The sequence below is a fragment of the Grus americana genome, chromosome 1 (assembly GCF_028858705.1).
Source record: "Grus americana isolate bGruAme1 chromosome 1, bGruAme1.mat, whole genome shotgun sequence".
Classification (NCBI taxonomy): domain Eukaryota; kingdom Metazoa; phylum Chordata; class Aves; order Gruiformes; family Gruidae; genus Grus; species Grus americana.
The window spans coordinates 194,899,950-194,916,865 of NC_072852.1; the positions used below are offsets into that span (position 1 = coordinate 194,899,950).

The window sequence follows — 16,916 nt, forward strand, 5'->3', positions numbered from 1 at the left end:
CTCTTAAACCTACAGCTTCAGTGGGGTAGTTCAACGGCGACGTGGCCCTGTGGCGTATCTGGGACTGGCTTCTAACCAAGCTGGGGCTCATACTGTGGATGGCCCTCAGAGGGAGAGTGTGATACCACACTGGTTGTGGTTTAGTTGGAAAGTATCATTTCTTTCTTTGGCTTGTGTGGTGGTCAAGGTGAAGCTGGTCAGGTTTTCTGCAAGGGAAATAAATCTTGTTCAACTTCTTATAGTTTTTCACGTGATAATACATTTGAAAAAATGTAAAGTTCATGTAGTGAGTGTGATGCGCAGGATCGTTAGTGCGATGCAGGACAGTTAGCTACATCTGCTTGGAATCTTTGCTGTTGGTTGGTTGGTTGGTTTTTTGTTGTTTTTTTTTTTTTGGGGGGGGGGAGGTTAACTCTAATAGGTCCATTGCTATCAAAAAAGAAAAAAAAAAAGAAAATAAAAAAAGGAAAATAAAAGATGGGTCCGTACCTGCGCTAGGTAGCTCCACTCCCCTGAAGTGATTTGACGATTCCCTTTGTGGGACGCCCTGTAGTTCCCGCTACATACGGGCAGCACGTGGGGCTGAATATTTTCGGCACTGGCTTGTGTTCTCCTGTCTTTGAGAATTTGGACATTAATGTCTATTTTAAATAATTAAAGATGGTATCTTGGGCTAACGTTCCGGGTAGAAACTTGGTGCCATAACTGAGCGGCTTTGCTGTAGGAGTCGCAGATGTCTTTCCTTTCCTGTATATTTCTCTTTAAGGCAGCTTTCATTTTCACAGGGCAGGGGTGTGGGAAACTTCGGACCCCAACCCCACGCTCCTTTGAGGGACGCGAGTTCTCGCTGCGAGCCGCAGCGGGGGTGGGGGACGAACCCCCGGGACGGGGCCGGGCTGAGGAGCGGCTGCCCCGGGTCCCCACCTCCCACCCCGCCGCTGCGGGCCGGGCCCGGCTGCTCCCTCCCTCCCTCCCTCCGTCCCTCCCTGCCGGGGCGGCCCCGGCCGGCACCGCGCCCGGCCCGGCCCCTGGGCCCCCGGGGGGGATGGATGAGCGGCTGCTCCGCGCCCTGGGGGGGCTTAGCCTGCAGCCCCCGCGGAGCCGCTTCGTCGGGAGGCTGGTGCTGCTGCGGGGGCTGCCGGGCGCCGGGAAGAGCACCCTGGCCAGGTAAGGCGGCGGCTCCGGAGCCCTTTGCCTTTCGTGGGCGACGGCGGGTCTCTCGTCCTTTGGCTCCGGCCGCTCCCCGCTGCTGCGGCTCGGCTCCCCCGGCCCGCCGAGGGGTTGGTGCGGCGGGAGCAGGAGCGGTGCCGCGGGGCTCGCCCGGCGCCGTGCGGGGAGTGAAGCCGGGCAGGTGCCTCAGGGAGCCCCCGGCCCGCCGGGCTCCCGCTTCGGGGCGGGGAACGGGAAGCGCTTGCTGCGAATCAGTAGGAGACGGCTGAGGCACCAATTCGGAGCTGGTTTTCTGGCTCAGGAGGGAAGTGGGAGCCTCGCAGGACCCTGAATAAGCACAGCCGTTTGGAAACCTCCGCTGTCTTCACAAAGAGCTCAAAGCTTTATTGCTTCAGCTACCTGTAACTGGCTCTACTGCCTGTAGGACTGTATGTTGTTGTTCTGAGTAAGCAGTACCAAAAGGGATGTTTCTAATAAGATGGACTGGTCACCCAAGCCAAAGTAGTTGTTGTTTCTTCTCTAAAAAGCACCAGACTGCTGCACTTTTATTGTGGTTAATCACAAACAGTAAAACACTTCATCTCTGTGACTGTGAACATTGACAACAGCTCTGACTTCTGTTTTCATGATGTCCTACACTCCTGGTCAGAGCCATAAGGGTGTATAAAGTGGGCAGAGGAGACGTTCCACTCTTCAGCAGCCCCAAAACTGACTAAAAATAGGTGGGAAAACCCCAGAGGGGAGTGCTGGAAGACGGCACTGCAGTTGGCGTGACGCAGCATAGCCGTAGGCTGGTATCACAAAATCTCACAGTCTGGTAGCCCACAGCTCTCTGCGCCATCCACTCTCCATGAAAGGAGGAAAGTTTGCTGTCTTCTCACTCAGGTCCCCGTGCTCGGGTGAGGAACCCGTGGCTGGGATCACGGGTTGCCCCAGGAAGGGCTCTGCTGTGAAAGGTGGCAGCATAAAGCTATGTAATACGCTGGGTTAACACACCGTTTCCTCTTTCCAGTACAGTCCTTCCTGTCACATGGGACTTCTGCCTCACGGGGCTTCTGCAAGACCAAGTTCTTCAATGAACGGCCAAATGCTGTGTTTTTACTGACACCCAAAATACATGCCTCTCCCTAAAGAGGTTGTGCAAGTGCAGACCCCCTTCTTCTTTGGAGGGGTTTTGGTCTTCTCAGAGTGAGAAAGTAACGATTTGGGGCCACTTTCTCAGCCAGTGCAAATAACTGACTCGCCTATTTTTAGGTCAAAACACAAGATTAATTATTAATGACAGATTTACAAAACCAGTTGTAAGTATTGTTTTAGTCCCCTGTGAGATGAACATTTGAGGAACTCATTCTGTTTCTAACCCCTGTTAATTGTAACATTGCATTTGGCCCTTCAGCAGTACACAGATCAAAGGACAGCTGTTAAAACTGCATTTAGTACCTCTCCGTTAACTCTGTCTAGATTGTGAAAGAACTGTGCCAAGAAAATTCTGAGATTTGCTATTCCCACCTTGTGTACCTTTTGGTGCTAGTAAACGCAGTGTGCTAAGCAAAGTGATGTTTGCAGAAAATTAATGCAGCAAAGCTCTGTGCGAGATCCTACTGGAGGAGGAAGGTAATACTTATTTGCAAAATCCTCGGTAAGCTCATTTTACCCAGTCGAATTCATTCTCTCAGATTTTATTCACTCACACTATCACAGCCAAATACTTGCAGGCGCCAAGATGCATGTACACAGGTGGTCTGCCCAAAATCAGAGAGGACAAGGACCTTCAGCTGTCCCATCCTCACTTTCTCTCCTGGGTTGCTCTCGGGGGGTTTTGGTCAGGTCCGCTATGCCACCTCCCAGCCCGCAGTTTCTATGCTGCCATCTTTTTGCCTGTGAATTTTGCTTACCTGGTGTTCTGTGAATCTTAAGCGGGTGTGTGTGTGTGTGTGTGGGGGGGGGTGTGTCCCATTATTTTCCTTTTCCTGTTTTGGGTCTTTTCAGCTGCATCCTCCCTCTCTGTTGGAACAAGGGGAAGAAAGAAGGTGTGTATGGGCTGGTGTGACCCCCTGGCCATCCTCCCGCTCTCAGAGCGTGGGTCTTCCAGCAGCAAGTCATCCGTGCTGGGCCTTAGCTGAGTGCTGGCCTTTGGGGGGTGTGAACAGCACCTTTCCCAGTTTTATTGCTGTTAACACTGTCCTCGGTTGTCAGTGTGTGCTGTCGTTTCAGCCTTTGCTCTGTTGTTTGTTCTGGTGCTTTCACACACACCTCCATTCATCCGTTCTTCGTATCAGCCAATATTTCTGTTCCAACTTCTACATCTTTACAATGCTCAGAAGTGTCACAAACCGTGAATGTTATCACTGGTGACGTGGCAACTTGCTGATAACCAGCAAAAGAGCCCCTTTTCAGTTCATCGCAGGATCCTAGGAGCAACCTCAGATCCATGACTCATTTCCCTGACCTTTCCATGTCACGCAGCACAGTTTGGACACAGCTTTGTAAGATTTAGTTATAGCATCTTTGTTAAAATGATTTCACCATCGCTGTTCCTCCCTCAGCTCAGAGCAGCACAGCATTGGTATGGATTGGTTCAGGTCTGGTTTTTGGTTTCTGGTAAAGACAGTGAAGGATCCACCTGTGATATAATGAATAGTCAAGGCAGAACGAGGAGTTGGTCTGCTCATCACCGAGCTCCAAACCTTTCCAATTCCGTCACTGCGAGAATATGCTTCCCTGAACCACATATTTTAGGTGACCCTAACCATCTCCCTCTAACCGTTCACCCTACATCACCACCAGCAGAAGTGCGTCGGAGAAGAAGGGTAGCAGGAAGTTGCATCTCAGATAGCCTCCACCAGGCCTGTGTAACACTCTCCTCCTGAATGCATCCCCCCGACTTCACAGTACAGATTTCATGACCAGACCTGGACAGCTGCTAAGAAAACAGTTATCTGGGGTGCAGTAGCAGATACAGCTTCCAAAAATGTCTCCAAAGAATCAACAAGCTCATACCTGTTTCCCCAACAGACTCTTTATTGCACAGTAGCTGTATTTCCAGCTCTTCTACAATATATTGCAATGATGCACAGCTCACCTAACACGTGACCCCTCTATCCAGCAGTTTTGCTGAAGCGCGAGGCTGGGCGTGATCAAACATGCCACTTTTCAGCTGCTGCTGTTGATTTATCGCTTGAAATGCATTCACCCTTGTGCGCCCTTATGAAGCACGGAGGGAGCAATCTTCCAGAGCAGGAAGGAAAAAATGCATTGGCACTGCTTGGCATAACCCATACCTTCTCCAGTTCTCTGCTGCTTTTTCCCAGTTCCTCCCAGTACCCTCAGTCCTGGGCCAGCCCCGCTGCTGTGACCAGCACCCCGACCCCGCCGCAGAATTGCAGCTCTGACAGGGTTCACGGCCTTTGGCTCTGCAGCCCCTGCTACCAGGCAGCAACGCAATGTCAACATTTACCTTGGTATAAAACCACTTCAGGTGATTCTCCTGCGTGTCTCTATCAAATATGTTGCTTTACAAAATACAGCCGCTGCTGTAACCCCCCGCGGGCGAGACACAAAGCCATGCGTGTGCTCTGCCAGCAGCGTGGCGATCGGCTGGCCGGCTCCCTCCAGGGCAAAGTCCTCAGGGCCCCAGACGTTGTTAAAACACAGCCAGGCAATTGATAGAGCCGGGCATGTGCTCCAGATCTCCTGGTTCTGATTTTCTGCTGAAACGAAAGACTTTCAAATGCCACGGGAACACTTTGTGTTAGGAGGAGTGACCTGAGCAAGCGGTTGGATGTGATGTCACTACCTACATACACATTCTGATCTCCGTTACATTGGAGGTAGCTTGGGAATTTAGTGTCTCTGAGATCTACGTGATGTACCATTCTGCTGCCTTCTGAGCACTGAAAATGTTCCTTCCAATCTGCTTACTGGGCTCAAATCAGAAATTAATTTATTTTCAAATTTTTTGATGGAAAAACATGACAGCCTATGAAATAGTTATGGATTTTTTTTTTTATCTCCAACCTTATTACTTGTGATCACAGCGACTTCTCTCAAGTACTCTAATGCATCCAGCTAGTTGAAACCCTGAATAATTATTTTGTTGTCTATATACACAGTTAAAATCTGAAGTGATTGTTTGAAAGCACTGAAGAAGCTAATTAGAAAAAAAGGGACTTAAAAATGGTATAAATCATGGGAACGGATCTTGAGATGAATAGCGTAAGAGCCTCTAAAACCGCCTGTCTGTCCACCAAGGCAGTTGTTACAAGGCTCCTGCGGTCACACAGAAACCCAGCTGTATTTTCAACAGAAAGATTCTCCTTTTTTAATCACAGCAGCCGTCATAAATCTGCCCAGGATGAGCCAGTAGGTGAGCGTGCACCACCACTAGCCAAGACGCCGTGTCGTTCAGCAGCATCTTTGCTGCCCGCGCTGCCGGTGGGGTTGGTGTGGGCAGATGGTCAAGCTTGTGCCTCTGCACAGCTTCGTGTTTCCAGGGGCTTTAGCAGTTCCCAGGCCTTGCTGGTAGCTCCGTGAAGTTTGCTGCTCTTGGGTCAGAGCTGCAGAGCAGAAGCATCTGAAAGCTTTTTTTTTCGGTTGTTGTTAGGTTTGGGGTTTTTTTCCTAACTGTGTCAGCCAATCTAATGAGATAGGGTACCTGGCGTGGAAATCTGCTTTGCTTTGCGGAAGCAGGCAAAAGGGTTTCTGGAGATTTATTGTAAGCAGAGGAAACATCCCCTTTTCTCTTCTTATTTTCTTATCCTTTGTATTTTCCGAAACAGCAGCAAACTTTTCTTTAGCAAGATGTAGAGCTTTTGGTATCTACTGTATTGTATGTTGTATCTACTGGAAGATAGATACTGGAAGATAGAGAGCTGTAACACTGTGCAATTAAATGTCCCAAGTAGGCAAATCAATACTGAGCCTTTGACAGATACTGCTTATCACAACGCCGCGCTTCAAGTTCAGCGGCTTGCTTAAAAACATAGCTCATATGTACCCTTTGGGCTTGCAAAGAGATTTCACTTTGCTTATCCTCGCTCGTATGCTTTACACTTACTGATCTAACGCCAATGGGTAGTTTTCATTTTACAGTGCTGCCTAAAATTTATTCATTAATAACACTGGTCACAGGTCCTCCCGTTTTACGTAGCTGGTGTATATTTTGATAAAATATAGGCATTTTTATTGCAGACAGTGATCAGGACCCTGATGCAATTATGTAAAACCTTTCTTCTAAACCAACTTGTGGTCCGGTGTAGATCACAGAAGGCTTATTTCTCAAGCAACATACTGAAGAGATTTGGGTGCCCTTTGAAATTCTAAGGGACAGAAGAAACAGGATTTTTATCAGCTTCATGGGCGATAGGGAATTACAGAAAATGGTCATAAACTTTAGTGTCAGTTTGGTTGTTTTAGACAGTTAAATGTTAAAAGCAGCAAAATAAGCAGGAGATAAAAGATCTTTTTCCCACTTAATGTTTTCTTATGTTGCTGTTAGTAGGAGTTTGAATATAGCAAATGTGACAGTAAGTCATAGTTCTTTTAGCACATTTTGTGCCATATTTTTGCTCCTTTGAAGCACAAGTTTTATCTACTTTAATTACCAGTGATATAAGGATAGCAGACTGATAATCACATACTATTTAGATTGCTTAAGGGTTAATATCAAAGCTGTCATGCAAGTGTGCATATCTGTGTTAACAATTTAGTAAGGTATATCCTAAGAAAATAATTTTTTAAAATTTGCACTGGTTGAGAACATTTTTAAAAGAAACACTGAGCAAGGAAAAAAAAATTGAGATCTTTTACTAATGCGGTCAATTTTATGTGCCTATTAGTAGCTAAAGGGATGACATATTTTAGCACAGTCAATTTTTTGGAGAAGAGATTGCGATGCAGATGGGTAGAGCAGTGGGAAAGGTGAGGTGCTGAACTATAGTGAGAGCTGAATGTATCGGTTTATCAGCACAAGAGTGACCAGATAAGCATTAGGTGCTCCCATGCTTTTCATGATAAGAATTCTTTGCCTGGGAGTAAAATTAAAGCAAAAACAAATTGACTGTTTACTAAGAGTTTTGACTTTTGTTAAATCTGTTTGCCCAGCAGTAATAATGTGCCTAACACCTGTCTTTGGAGCTAGTAGATAACGACTTGTACGTGCTAAATGATCCATAGCAGTGGCTACAGCCCAGTCCTGCTCAGTCCATCAGCAGTGAGTTTCTGCTCTCTGGAGCGGTTCTACCGTAAAATAATATCAATTAATCGGCAGATGGTAGAAGTTGACACACACAAGTCTATGGGGTGGGATGGGATCCACCCAAGGGGACTGAGGGAGGTGGCAGAAGTGCTCACCAAGCCACTTTCCATCATTTATCAGCAGTCCTGGCTAACCAGGGAGGTCCCAGTTGACTGGAGGTTAGCAAATGTGATGCCGATCTACAGGAAGGGCAGGAAGGACGAGCTGGGGAACTACAGGCCTGTCGGTCTGACCTCAGTGCTGAGGCAGGTTATGGAGCAGATAATCTTGAGTGCCATCATGGGGCATGTATAGGACAACCACATGATCAGGCCCACTCAGCATGGCTTTATGAAAGGCAGGTCCTGCTTGACTAACCTGATCTCCTTCTATGACAAGGTGACCCACATAGTAGATAAGGGAAAGGCTGTGGAAGTCTCTTGTGTCTCTAAATTGGAGACACATGGACTTGACAGATAGACCACTCGGAGGATAAGGAATTGGCTGGATGGTCACACTCAAAGACTTGTGGTCAATTGCTCGATGTCTAAATGGAGATCAGTGACGAGTGGTGTTCCTCAGGGATCAGTATTGGGACTGGCACTGTTAACATCTTTGTCAGTGACATGGACAGTGGGATCGAGCGCGCCCTCAGCAAGTTTGCTGACGACACCAAGGTGTGTGGTGCAGTCGACACGCTGGAGGGAAGGGATGCCATCCAGAGGGACCTTGACAGGCTGGAGAGGTGGACCCTTGCGAACCTCATGAAGTTCAACAAGACCAAGTGCAAGGTCCTGTACATGGGTTGGGGCAATCCCAAGCACAGCTACAGGCTGGGCGGCGTGAAGTGTACTCGGCACTGGTGAGGCTGCACCTTGACTACTGTCTTCAGTTTTGGGCCCCTCACTACAAGAAACACATTGAGGTGCTGGAGCATGTCCAAAGAAGGGCAACAAAGCTGGTGAAGGGTCTGGAGCACAAGTCTTATGAGGAGCAGCTGAGGGAACTGGGGCTGTTTAGCCTGGAGAAAAGGAGGCTGAGGGGAGACCTTATCACTCTCTACAACTACTTGAAAGGAGGTTGTGGCCAGGTGGGTGTCAGTCTCTTCTCCCAAGTAACAAGCAATAGGACAAGAGGAAAGGGCCTCAGGTTGCACCAGGGGAGGTTTAGATTGGATATTAGGAACAATTTTTTCACCAAAAGGGTTGTCAAGCACTGGAACAGGCTGCCCAGGGAAGTGGTTGAGTCACCATCCCTGGAGGTATGTAAAAGCCGTGTAGATGTGGTGCTTAGGGACATGGTTTAGTGGTGGACTTGACAGTGCTAGGTTAAACGTTTGGACTTGATGATCTTAAAGGTCTTTTCCAGCCAAAATGATTCTATGAGTCTATGATTCTAAGTTACAGTGGAGGTGGAACAAAGTCAGAAGCTGACCTTTATTCAGCTCAATGCAACGTGCAATCCTAGTGAAGAATTACTGCTGGCAGGTAGATTAGGGTAAAACTGATAAGTAAATGGTTGCAGCAGAACTAGAGATGACAAAATTAAGCCTTTTCTCTCTGTGTGTCTGGTTTTTTGCTGATAACCTAGAGGCACCTTTTCCCTTGCTATTGCTCAATTAGATAAGACATTGAGAAATAGTTGTTTTGCATTTTGTGGGGATGGAAGAGAAGCTTTTTATCAGAGAAGTTGAAATGAGTTCCAGGGACTGGCGACCATGTGTGGTATGAGATAGCAGAGCAGCAGCATTCATATCTGAGAGCCACAAGGTTTCCCAATTGGCCTTACTTTCTTTTCCAGAGACATTTTGGGCCTTAGGGAGACAGAGAGTAGTGAGACGATGCCGTGGGCTTTCCCTGACTTTTTGCAGAGCCTCCTGCCTCCCTCAGCACTCCCTTGATTGAAAAAAAATAGACAATTCTGTCTATGGACGCAAATAAGTCTGGCTAAAAGCACACAAATGGGAAGCCAATTTTGCATGAAGGGTTTTTTTTTTTGTTTTTTTTTTTTCTTTGCTCTCTAAGGACTGGCAGAGGAATGCTTCATATTTAAGCCACCACATGAGGAGCATTTTCACTTCCTAGAGCCAGTCGCTGCCTGCGAGGCAGATGGTCACGCGTCCACCCTCCATGGACATCCCATGTCTGAAGGAGCATCGCGTGGGACACACATCTGAGTCAAGAGAAGGGGGATTGCCACTGGCGACCAGATCTATGGATCTGTTGCGTTTGGGACTGCTAATCTAGGCAGTTCAGATTTGTTTATAAAACATGATTAAAAGCTGAAAAGAAATAAAAATGACTCAGCTTTACAAGAGGAGGGTTAAGTAAAACAGGGACAAGTGAAAAGCAGAAACATACATAAAAGTGTGACAAAAATAGGAAATATTGACTAATCACTCAAGTATTTGCTTGCAAATTAAAAAAAAAGCACTATGTGCTTTGTAGCAAAAAAAAAAAAAAGGCAAGACAAACTGATGATAATACAGACCATCTTTATTAAACGACAAATCATTCCTCCTAGTTATCTTCAAAAATCTCGCTGTAGCAAAACTCCCATGATCAAATTGTCTTTTGAGACTAACTTCCCTGGGGTTAGGAGGTTTGGGGTGAGGTGGGTTTTTTTTGTTGTTTTTTTTTTTTTATTTAGTCATCTCTTCTCAGATAACTCTGAAAGAAAACTGAATATATTCATATGATTAAAAACTCATGTTGGCAGTCCATTGTAGATTTCTCTGCTGAATTAAAGAAATCAAGGCCATGCCTTTAAGTTCCATTCCTTTCCTCCTGCGTGTCCATCTACTGATTACATTACTTTCAGATCTTTTAAGCTCGGATTTTTCAAAATGAAGCACTGTGCATATTTGCAGAGCATTTGTATAGCTTTTCATTTAATGTTCTCTATTGAAGGCATGCATTAGCATATACTAATCCTTCTTTCTTTGGGGTTTGTTTTTTTTTTTTTCCAGACAACTGAAACGTGACTCTCCCGGTGCTGTAGTTCTTAGTACTGACGACTTCTTTATCGAAAATGGGGTATACATGTTTGAGCCTGACTTCTTGGAGGATGCACACAAATGGAACCAAAAGCGAGGTGACTGAAATCGATCCAGGGGTTTTGCAGAATAGTTTTGCTTTTCAGTCTTTCTTTAAACTTAGCCCCCAAGATGAAAATATCTCAAAGTGTTGCCATATGCTGACATTCACGGGGTACCAGTTAAAAAAATATTTTTGCCACTTCTGACTTTATTTCTTCTAACTTATAAGAGAGAAATTTATAAATGAAAAGATGTTGGTGATATTGCTAGATGTTGTTTTAGAAAGTACAGCAGTGACTGTTAGCACTGCTGAAGTTTGGTGACAGCAGGTGGCATGCCAATCCCAGCCCAGCTGTGTGCACCGCATCCTTCTGACTGTAACTTCTTAGGTGTCTGTCCTGGCTTGTAAGGGGAGAGTTAGCGATAGCCAGGAGGAAAACTTGCAAAAATAATGGTAAGTCTCTACTTCAGAGAGAAAAATGTAACATGCTTTTGTGGCTGTGCTCTGAACTCGTTTCTAGCAATGGCAAACATACTTTGAGATCATACAACAGGTATCTTATGCAAATAACAGTCATTTTTAGCTGTGGTAACTACCTAGTGCTGTGATCCTGTTAAGTATGTTCTATAAAGGCTTCAGATCTTACTACTGAGCGCAGCCACCAGCTGCATCACCTCCTCCAGAAAAGCACCTGCTGGGCACTGCCCTCTGCCCGCGTTTGGGTGGTGGCTACAAACCCGAGTCTGGTGAGAAACTGAGCGTGCCAGCAGTGGGCAAAGAAAGGACACTTTGGGGCTAGTAAGACTTGGCTCAGTCTGTTACTTAATACATTTTGTCATTACTTAATGTGTTACATTACAGCACGCAAAGCGATGAAGAATGGGAAAAGCCCAGTTATTATTGATAACACCAACATCCATGCTTGGGAAATGAAGCCGTATGTGATGATGGTAGGAAAGCTCTGATGTATTGCTTTTATATGCTCAGCTATGACATTTAAGAGGTGATCTGACTGAAACAGTTCTTAACATGGCTAAAAAAGAATTACTTCCATTTTCCCTTAGTTCTCTAATTATAGTTAAAGATTGATATTGTGACGAAGTAGGGGAAGAAGTGTCAGTGTAATTGTTTTAATTAGTCAGCTATATAACTCCGTGAAGGCAAAATGACTTGAAAAGATTAAGTCTTTGAACTTGCCCTGTTACTCCTTGGTGATCAGGATGTTGTCTCCTTCCTCAGTAGTGAATTGAACAGTTCCCAAACTATTTGTTGACAAATATATCAATATATGATTTATAACTTTAGTTTATGACATGAAAAATACACCATTAATAATCTTCGAAGACACACTGATATCTCGTCAGGAGTTCTGGCAGAGATGGCAATATTTTTAGTACAGTTTCCTAATATTGCCTGTCTGCTAACATTATGCTCATGCTTCTGTTCTTGGGTTATGATCTTGTCAGTTAAGAAATGTGAATCTAAATATTGCTTGTACAGGAGCAAAAAAGAGGCAAGAACGAGTAGTGGTGCTGGAAAGCCCGGATATGCCACTCCATAGCAGTTGTGGGGGCCAAGGAAGCAAGCGAGAGAGCACAGCCAGAGGTGGACAAGATGTTAAAACATCAGCAGATTTCCCTGCCTCCTTTCCCCCAGACCAAAAAGCAAAAGCAATCAATAATTGTATTGAACATATATATATATAATATATGCACACATACATAAATACATGGCTTTACCTTAAAAGAATTGAGGCCTGCAGACTCAGTGCCTGAAAATAACATGACTGTTAGGTGTTGACCTCACACTGCCAGAAGCTCCAGCTTGGTGTGGCCAACCCATGGCTCTTGAACCATCTGCGACTTCCAGATGTTCAAGTGCCAGGATGCCGTTGCCGTGAGGCACAGGGACTGGGGGCAATGCTGAGGGCAAGTTTTGCTGGGAGACCCACATCCTTTGGGGTAGAAGGAAATGAACTAGCTGGGGCTCAGACCAGCACCTCGATGGCGGTCGTGGTTATCTTCCTCTTTCTGGCTCCTCATACATGTGATACATCTCTTAGGCAGATAAAATCTCCGGCGGTCTGGCAGATTGGCTATTCCTGAGCTTGGCAGCCATACATCTAAACCTTCTGTGTCCTTCTTCAGGCACGTGAAAATAGATATGAAGTTATATTCCAAGAACCAGATACACCCTGGAAGTTCAATGTTCGAGAACTGGCAAGGTACATCTTTTTCTTTTGATACAGCAGATGGCTTCTCATTTTATTGATGTACTCTGAGTAAGGTCAGCACTCTTCCTCTTCATATACCCTAAAAAGTAACTAAGTAAATGAAAACAGGAGTGTCATGGAAACTTTCTGTTACTCAGTACCTGGTCTGCAGTGAATTCAGCCCTGAAAGAGCCTAACCATGCTGAAGCGAGCCAGGCAGTAGAAGCAGCAACCCCCGTGGAGTGCGTATTTATACTGCAAGCTTCTTGGAGCAGGAACCTTGATTTTCATTCTGTATTTTGAGCAGCACTACCTGTTTGGGCACAAACCACGTCTAAGTACTATATTCAGACATCTATTCTTAAAAATCCTAACCATAACAAATCTTGTCTTGCAATGGTGGGATGCTACATTAAGTGTGGTCAAGAAATGGGGTTCTAGAGGATCTTTCTAAAGATCGTAACATGCACCTGCAAAAGGGAACACAATGAATGTATCAACTCTGCATAATGTGGTTGGATATACAGGCAGCCAAATACCACTTTAAGTATGTTAGTTTGGCTAGTGGCTGCAGGGTTAATGGTTATATCACTAAAAATCTCCATGCAGGCTAAGTTTCTAGCCTTTAACCAACCAGCTGTAAACTGTTACAGTGGCAAGTGCACTCCCATCTACTAGATGTAGAAGCTAACGCATGCTAACTTATTTGTTATCGCAAGAAAACGGCACAGGTACTTCATTCCGACTGATCTATTGGGTTTGTACCAGCTAGGAACTCTAGTCAAAAATGAGCACTGCTCCTCGTGCCTGCTTCATAAGTGGGATGCTGCAGCTGGCAACCTGCTATGTTACTCTCACCTTAATTCCAGCAGGGGAAAAACATGTTGGGTCCAATCTTATTCAACATATTTATCAGTGACTTGGATGAAGGGACAGAGTGTAACCTCAGCAAGTTTGCTGACGATACAAAACTGGGAGGAGTGACCAATACACTGGAAGACTGCGCTGCCATTCAGTGAGACCTGGACAGGCTAGAGAGTTGGGCCAAGAGGAACCTAATGAAATTCAACAAGGGCAAGTATAGGACCCTCCACCTAGGGAGGAATAACCCCAATCACCAGTACAGGTTAGGGCTTGACCTGCTGGGAAGCAGCGCTGCAGAGAAGGAGCTGGGAGTCCTGGTGGACAACAAGCTTTCCATGAGCCAGCAGTGTGCCCTCACAGCCAAGAAGGCCAATGGTATCCTGGGGTGCATTAAGAGCGTGGCCAGCAGGTCAAGGGAGGTTATCCTCCCCCTCTATTTTGCCCTGGTGAGGCCACATCTGGAGTTCTGTGTCCAGTTCTGGGCTCCTCAGTTCAAGACAGACAGGGAACTACTGGAAAGAGTCCAGCGGAGGGCTACAAAGATGATGAGGGGACTGGAGCATCTCTCATGTGAGGAAAGGCTGAGAGAGCTGGGTCTGTTTAGCCTGGAGAATACTGAGAGGGGATCTCATCAATACCTATAAATATCTAAAGGGTGGATGCCTAGAGGAAGGGGCCAGACTCTTTTCAGTGGTGCCCAGTGACAGGACAAGGGGCAACGGGCACAAACTGGAACACAGGGAGTTCACCTGAATATGAGGAAAAACTTCTTCACTCTGAGGGTGACCGAGCACTGGGACAGGCTGCCCAGAGAGGTTGTGGAGTCTCCTTCTCTGGAGATATTCAAACCCCGCCTGGATGCCATCCTGTGTAACCTGCTCTGGGTGATCCTGCTTTAGCGGGGGGTTGGACTAGATGATCTCCAGAGGTCCCTTCCAACCCCTACCAATCTATGAATCTCCAGAGGTCCCTTCCAACCCCTACCAATCTATGAATCTCCAGAGGTCCCTTCCAAACTCTACCGTTCTGTGATTCTGTAACATGAACCATTATCCTGAGCATATCAGAAACTTTAGCAAGCTTAAGATAACTTCTAATACATAGGCACTAAATATTTGTATTTTCTGTTAATGTTAACTCTACAGAAGAAATACTCATCATGTCCCTCGAGAAAAGATACAACGGATGAAGGAGCAATATGAGCACAATGTTACCTTCCACAGTGTTCTTCACTCTGAAAAGCCAAGCAGAGATGAGAGAAGCTTCAGTGGACCAAATGCAGTTTATAGCATGGGTGCCTATTCCAACCTCCCTCCAGCCTTCTCAAGCAGACGACCTCACGTGGCACACAGAAACAACATGCCATTTAACTGAAGAGGTGGATTCCTCAGTGTATTTTAATTATCAGGGTATAGAAGTCTCTAGTTTTACATTTTCTTTCTAAACAGTTTTTTATTCTTCTATTTTTCTACTACATTTCTAAATTACTTTTATTTCTTACAAGTTTTTAAATGTCCCTGGATTATGATCTCACAGCTCTACATGACCACACTATCCTCAGTACAAACCATACTCCCTCACCCCTCTTCCTCCACAAAAAACCATCCAAGCTTACGGTGAAATTGACTGTCTGTGCCACACGCTTTTTGGGGGTTTTCCTCCTGTGTCGTGCTCTGTCACTAATAGATAATGATAAATATTCCTAAATTCATTCTTTCTTACAGGGCACACGGCCAATTCCTTCTTCACGCAGTTGTCATTTCTTGCCATTTTAATACTATCTGGCTCTATAGCCTTTTATATCTTCCCACTCCACCTTGTCTAGAGCATTACTGCGAGCTTTAACAGAGGTAAAGTGAACAGTGGAAAAAGTAACTACTGGATTGTAGCAAGATTTGATGCTGTTCCCTGTCTGCACCTCTGCTGTCTGGATTCACGCTGGTCTTACCTCAGCTCTATCACAGCCAAACAGCTTCTCCAGCCTAGAGATTTCGAACACATGAAACTGAGCCCTTTATCTTGCCAAGACATAGGAATTCAACTGATCCTGCGACGAGTCCGTATTCGGAGGCTCCTAAAAGGAAACATTAGTGTTAGGCTAGTGCTTGTTAACTTCTAAGTAGGAACAAAAAAATATTTTCCTAAGGGGAGAAAATTCCTTCCAGCACGAAGTGCTGAGAAGCCGCTCTCTGATGGATGAGTAAGAAAGGAAGGCATCCTGCAGTAGTTTTATCCATATTGTTAAAATTCTGCTGATTATGCCCTTATCAAGAAGCCTCATCAAACATTTTTAAAACTCAGCATTTGTGATGACAATTTTTTTTTAAGTAGGTATGGATTATTTGGCAGTGCTTATAGAACAGGGCAGTAGCGAGTTATTTTGCATAGGAAACAAAGGCAGCTCTCATTGGACATTAAAAAATATGGGTACAGCAGCTATCAGCAAGCTTGTGTCAGCCTAGTAGAGTTCTCCAGTCCTGCTACAATGTCCAGCTAGGTCACAGGAGCCACCCCCTGTTCAGCACTTGAGCCAAGGAAATGGCACAGGACCCCTGAAACGTTGCTGAGGGGGAAGCTGGTGGTCTCAGTTCCGAAACATCCTCCCTCTTTTGACCCAAGCCTGGTGGGGAGCAGCAGGGCAAGGGGCAGCCTGACAACAAACAAAACCGTGGAGTTGGCAGCCAGTCTAGCAGGAGTGTTGCTCTCTCCAGTGGAGAAACTCCAACTCTGAGAAGCTTCACCTGCTGAAATTAATGAGAACAAAGTAATGAATTCAAGTACTAATGCCCAGCAGAAAGATCTTGTGATGAAATCAAAGAAAGATCTGATTATCTTTCATAATGCTGTGGCCTCAAGTGCTCCTTTAAGGAGTAGCTCAGAAACACTGACCAAGGATCTATCATTAATACTTTTGTATGGCGTTTTGCTATGAATCAAATAATCATAGCTGTTCTTGAAAACTCTTAGTGCTATATGGAAAGTATAAGAACCATGGCAGAATTAGAGTAATATTTCAGAATTAAAGTGTAACAATAAACTTAGAGAATTGTTTATTTTGCCCTGTGCTGCTTCTGATAGCTGAACAACTATTCTAATACTACAGAGGGTAACAAACCTGATTGCTTTAGACTGAAACAAAGATCCTGCTGTAATTTAAGAATAAGTCAAAATCAAAGCAATGGCTTATAAAATGTCATCAAACCTTCAGCCACACTGATGCTGTTGTATGATACATGCTTGTGTGAAAAACGTATAATTACTCAACTCCAAATTATTTTGCAGATGAAATGTCACTTCATGAGTCTGTTTTTGTAATATAGCTTTATTAAATACAATCAGGATTTAATGTACAAAGTGTAAAAATAATTTGAAATATATACAATACTGTACATGTGCA

At 45.2% G+C, this 16,916-nt stretch overlaps 1 protein-coding gene across 3 annotated transcripts; it reads left to right on the forward strand.

Annotated features, from left to right (window-relative positions):
- Positions 1-976: 976 nt before the first annotated feature.
- On the forward strand, positions 977-16,913 carry N4BP2L1 (NEDD4 binding protein 2 like 1). Of its 3 annotated transcripts, none has more exons than XR_008574423.1 (6): positions 981-1,167; positions 10,374-10,498; positions 11,305-11,393; positions 12,591-12,667; positions 13,525-13,729; positions 14,665-14,802. XR_008574423.1 is itself a non-coding variant. In XM_054807100.1 (5 exons), exons 1-5 carry the CDS (start codon positions 1,046-1,048, stop codon positions 14,891-14,893), a joined length of 642 nt encoding a protein of 213 aa, XP_054663075.1. In that variant the 5' UTR covers positions 977-1,045; the 3' UTR covers positions 14,894-16,913. The 3 variants fall into 3 exon arrangements, 1 of the variants encoding a protein (XP_054663075.1); XR_008574424.1 differs by having other exon boundaries at positions 13,528-13,729; XM_054807100.1 differs by lacking the exon at positions 13,525-13,729 and having other exon boundaries at positions 977-1,167; positions 14,665-16,913.
- The last annotated feature ends 3 nt before the right edge of the window (positions 16,914-16,916 follow it).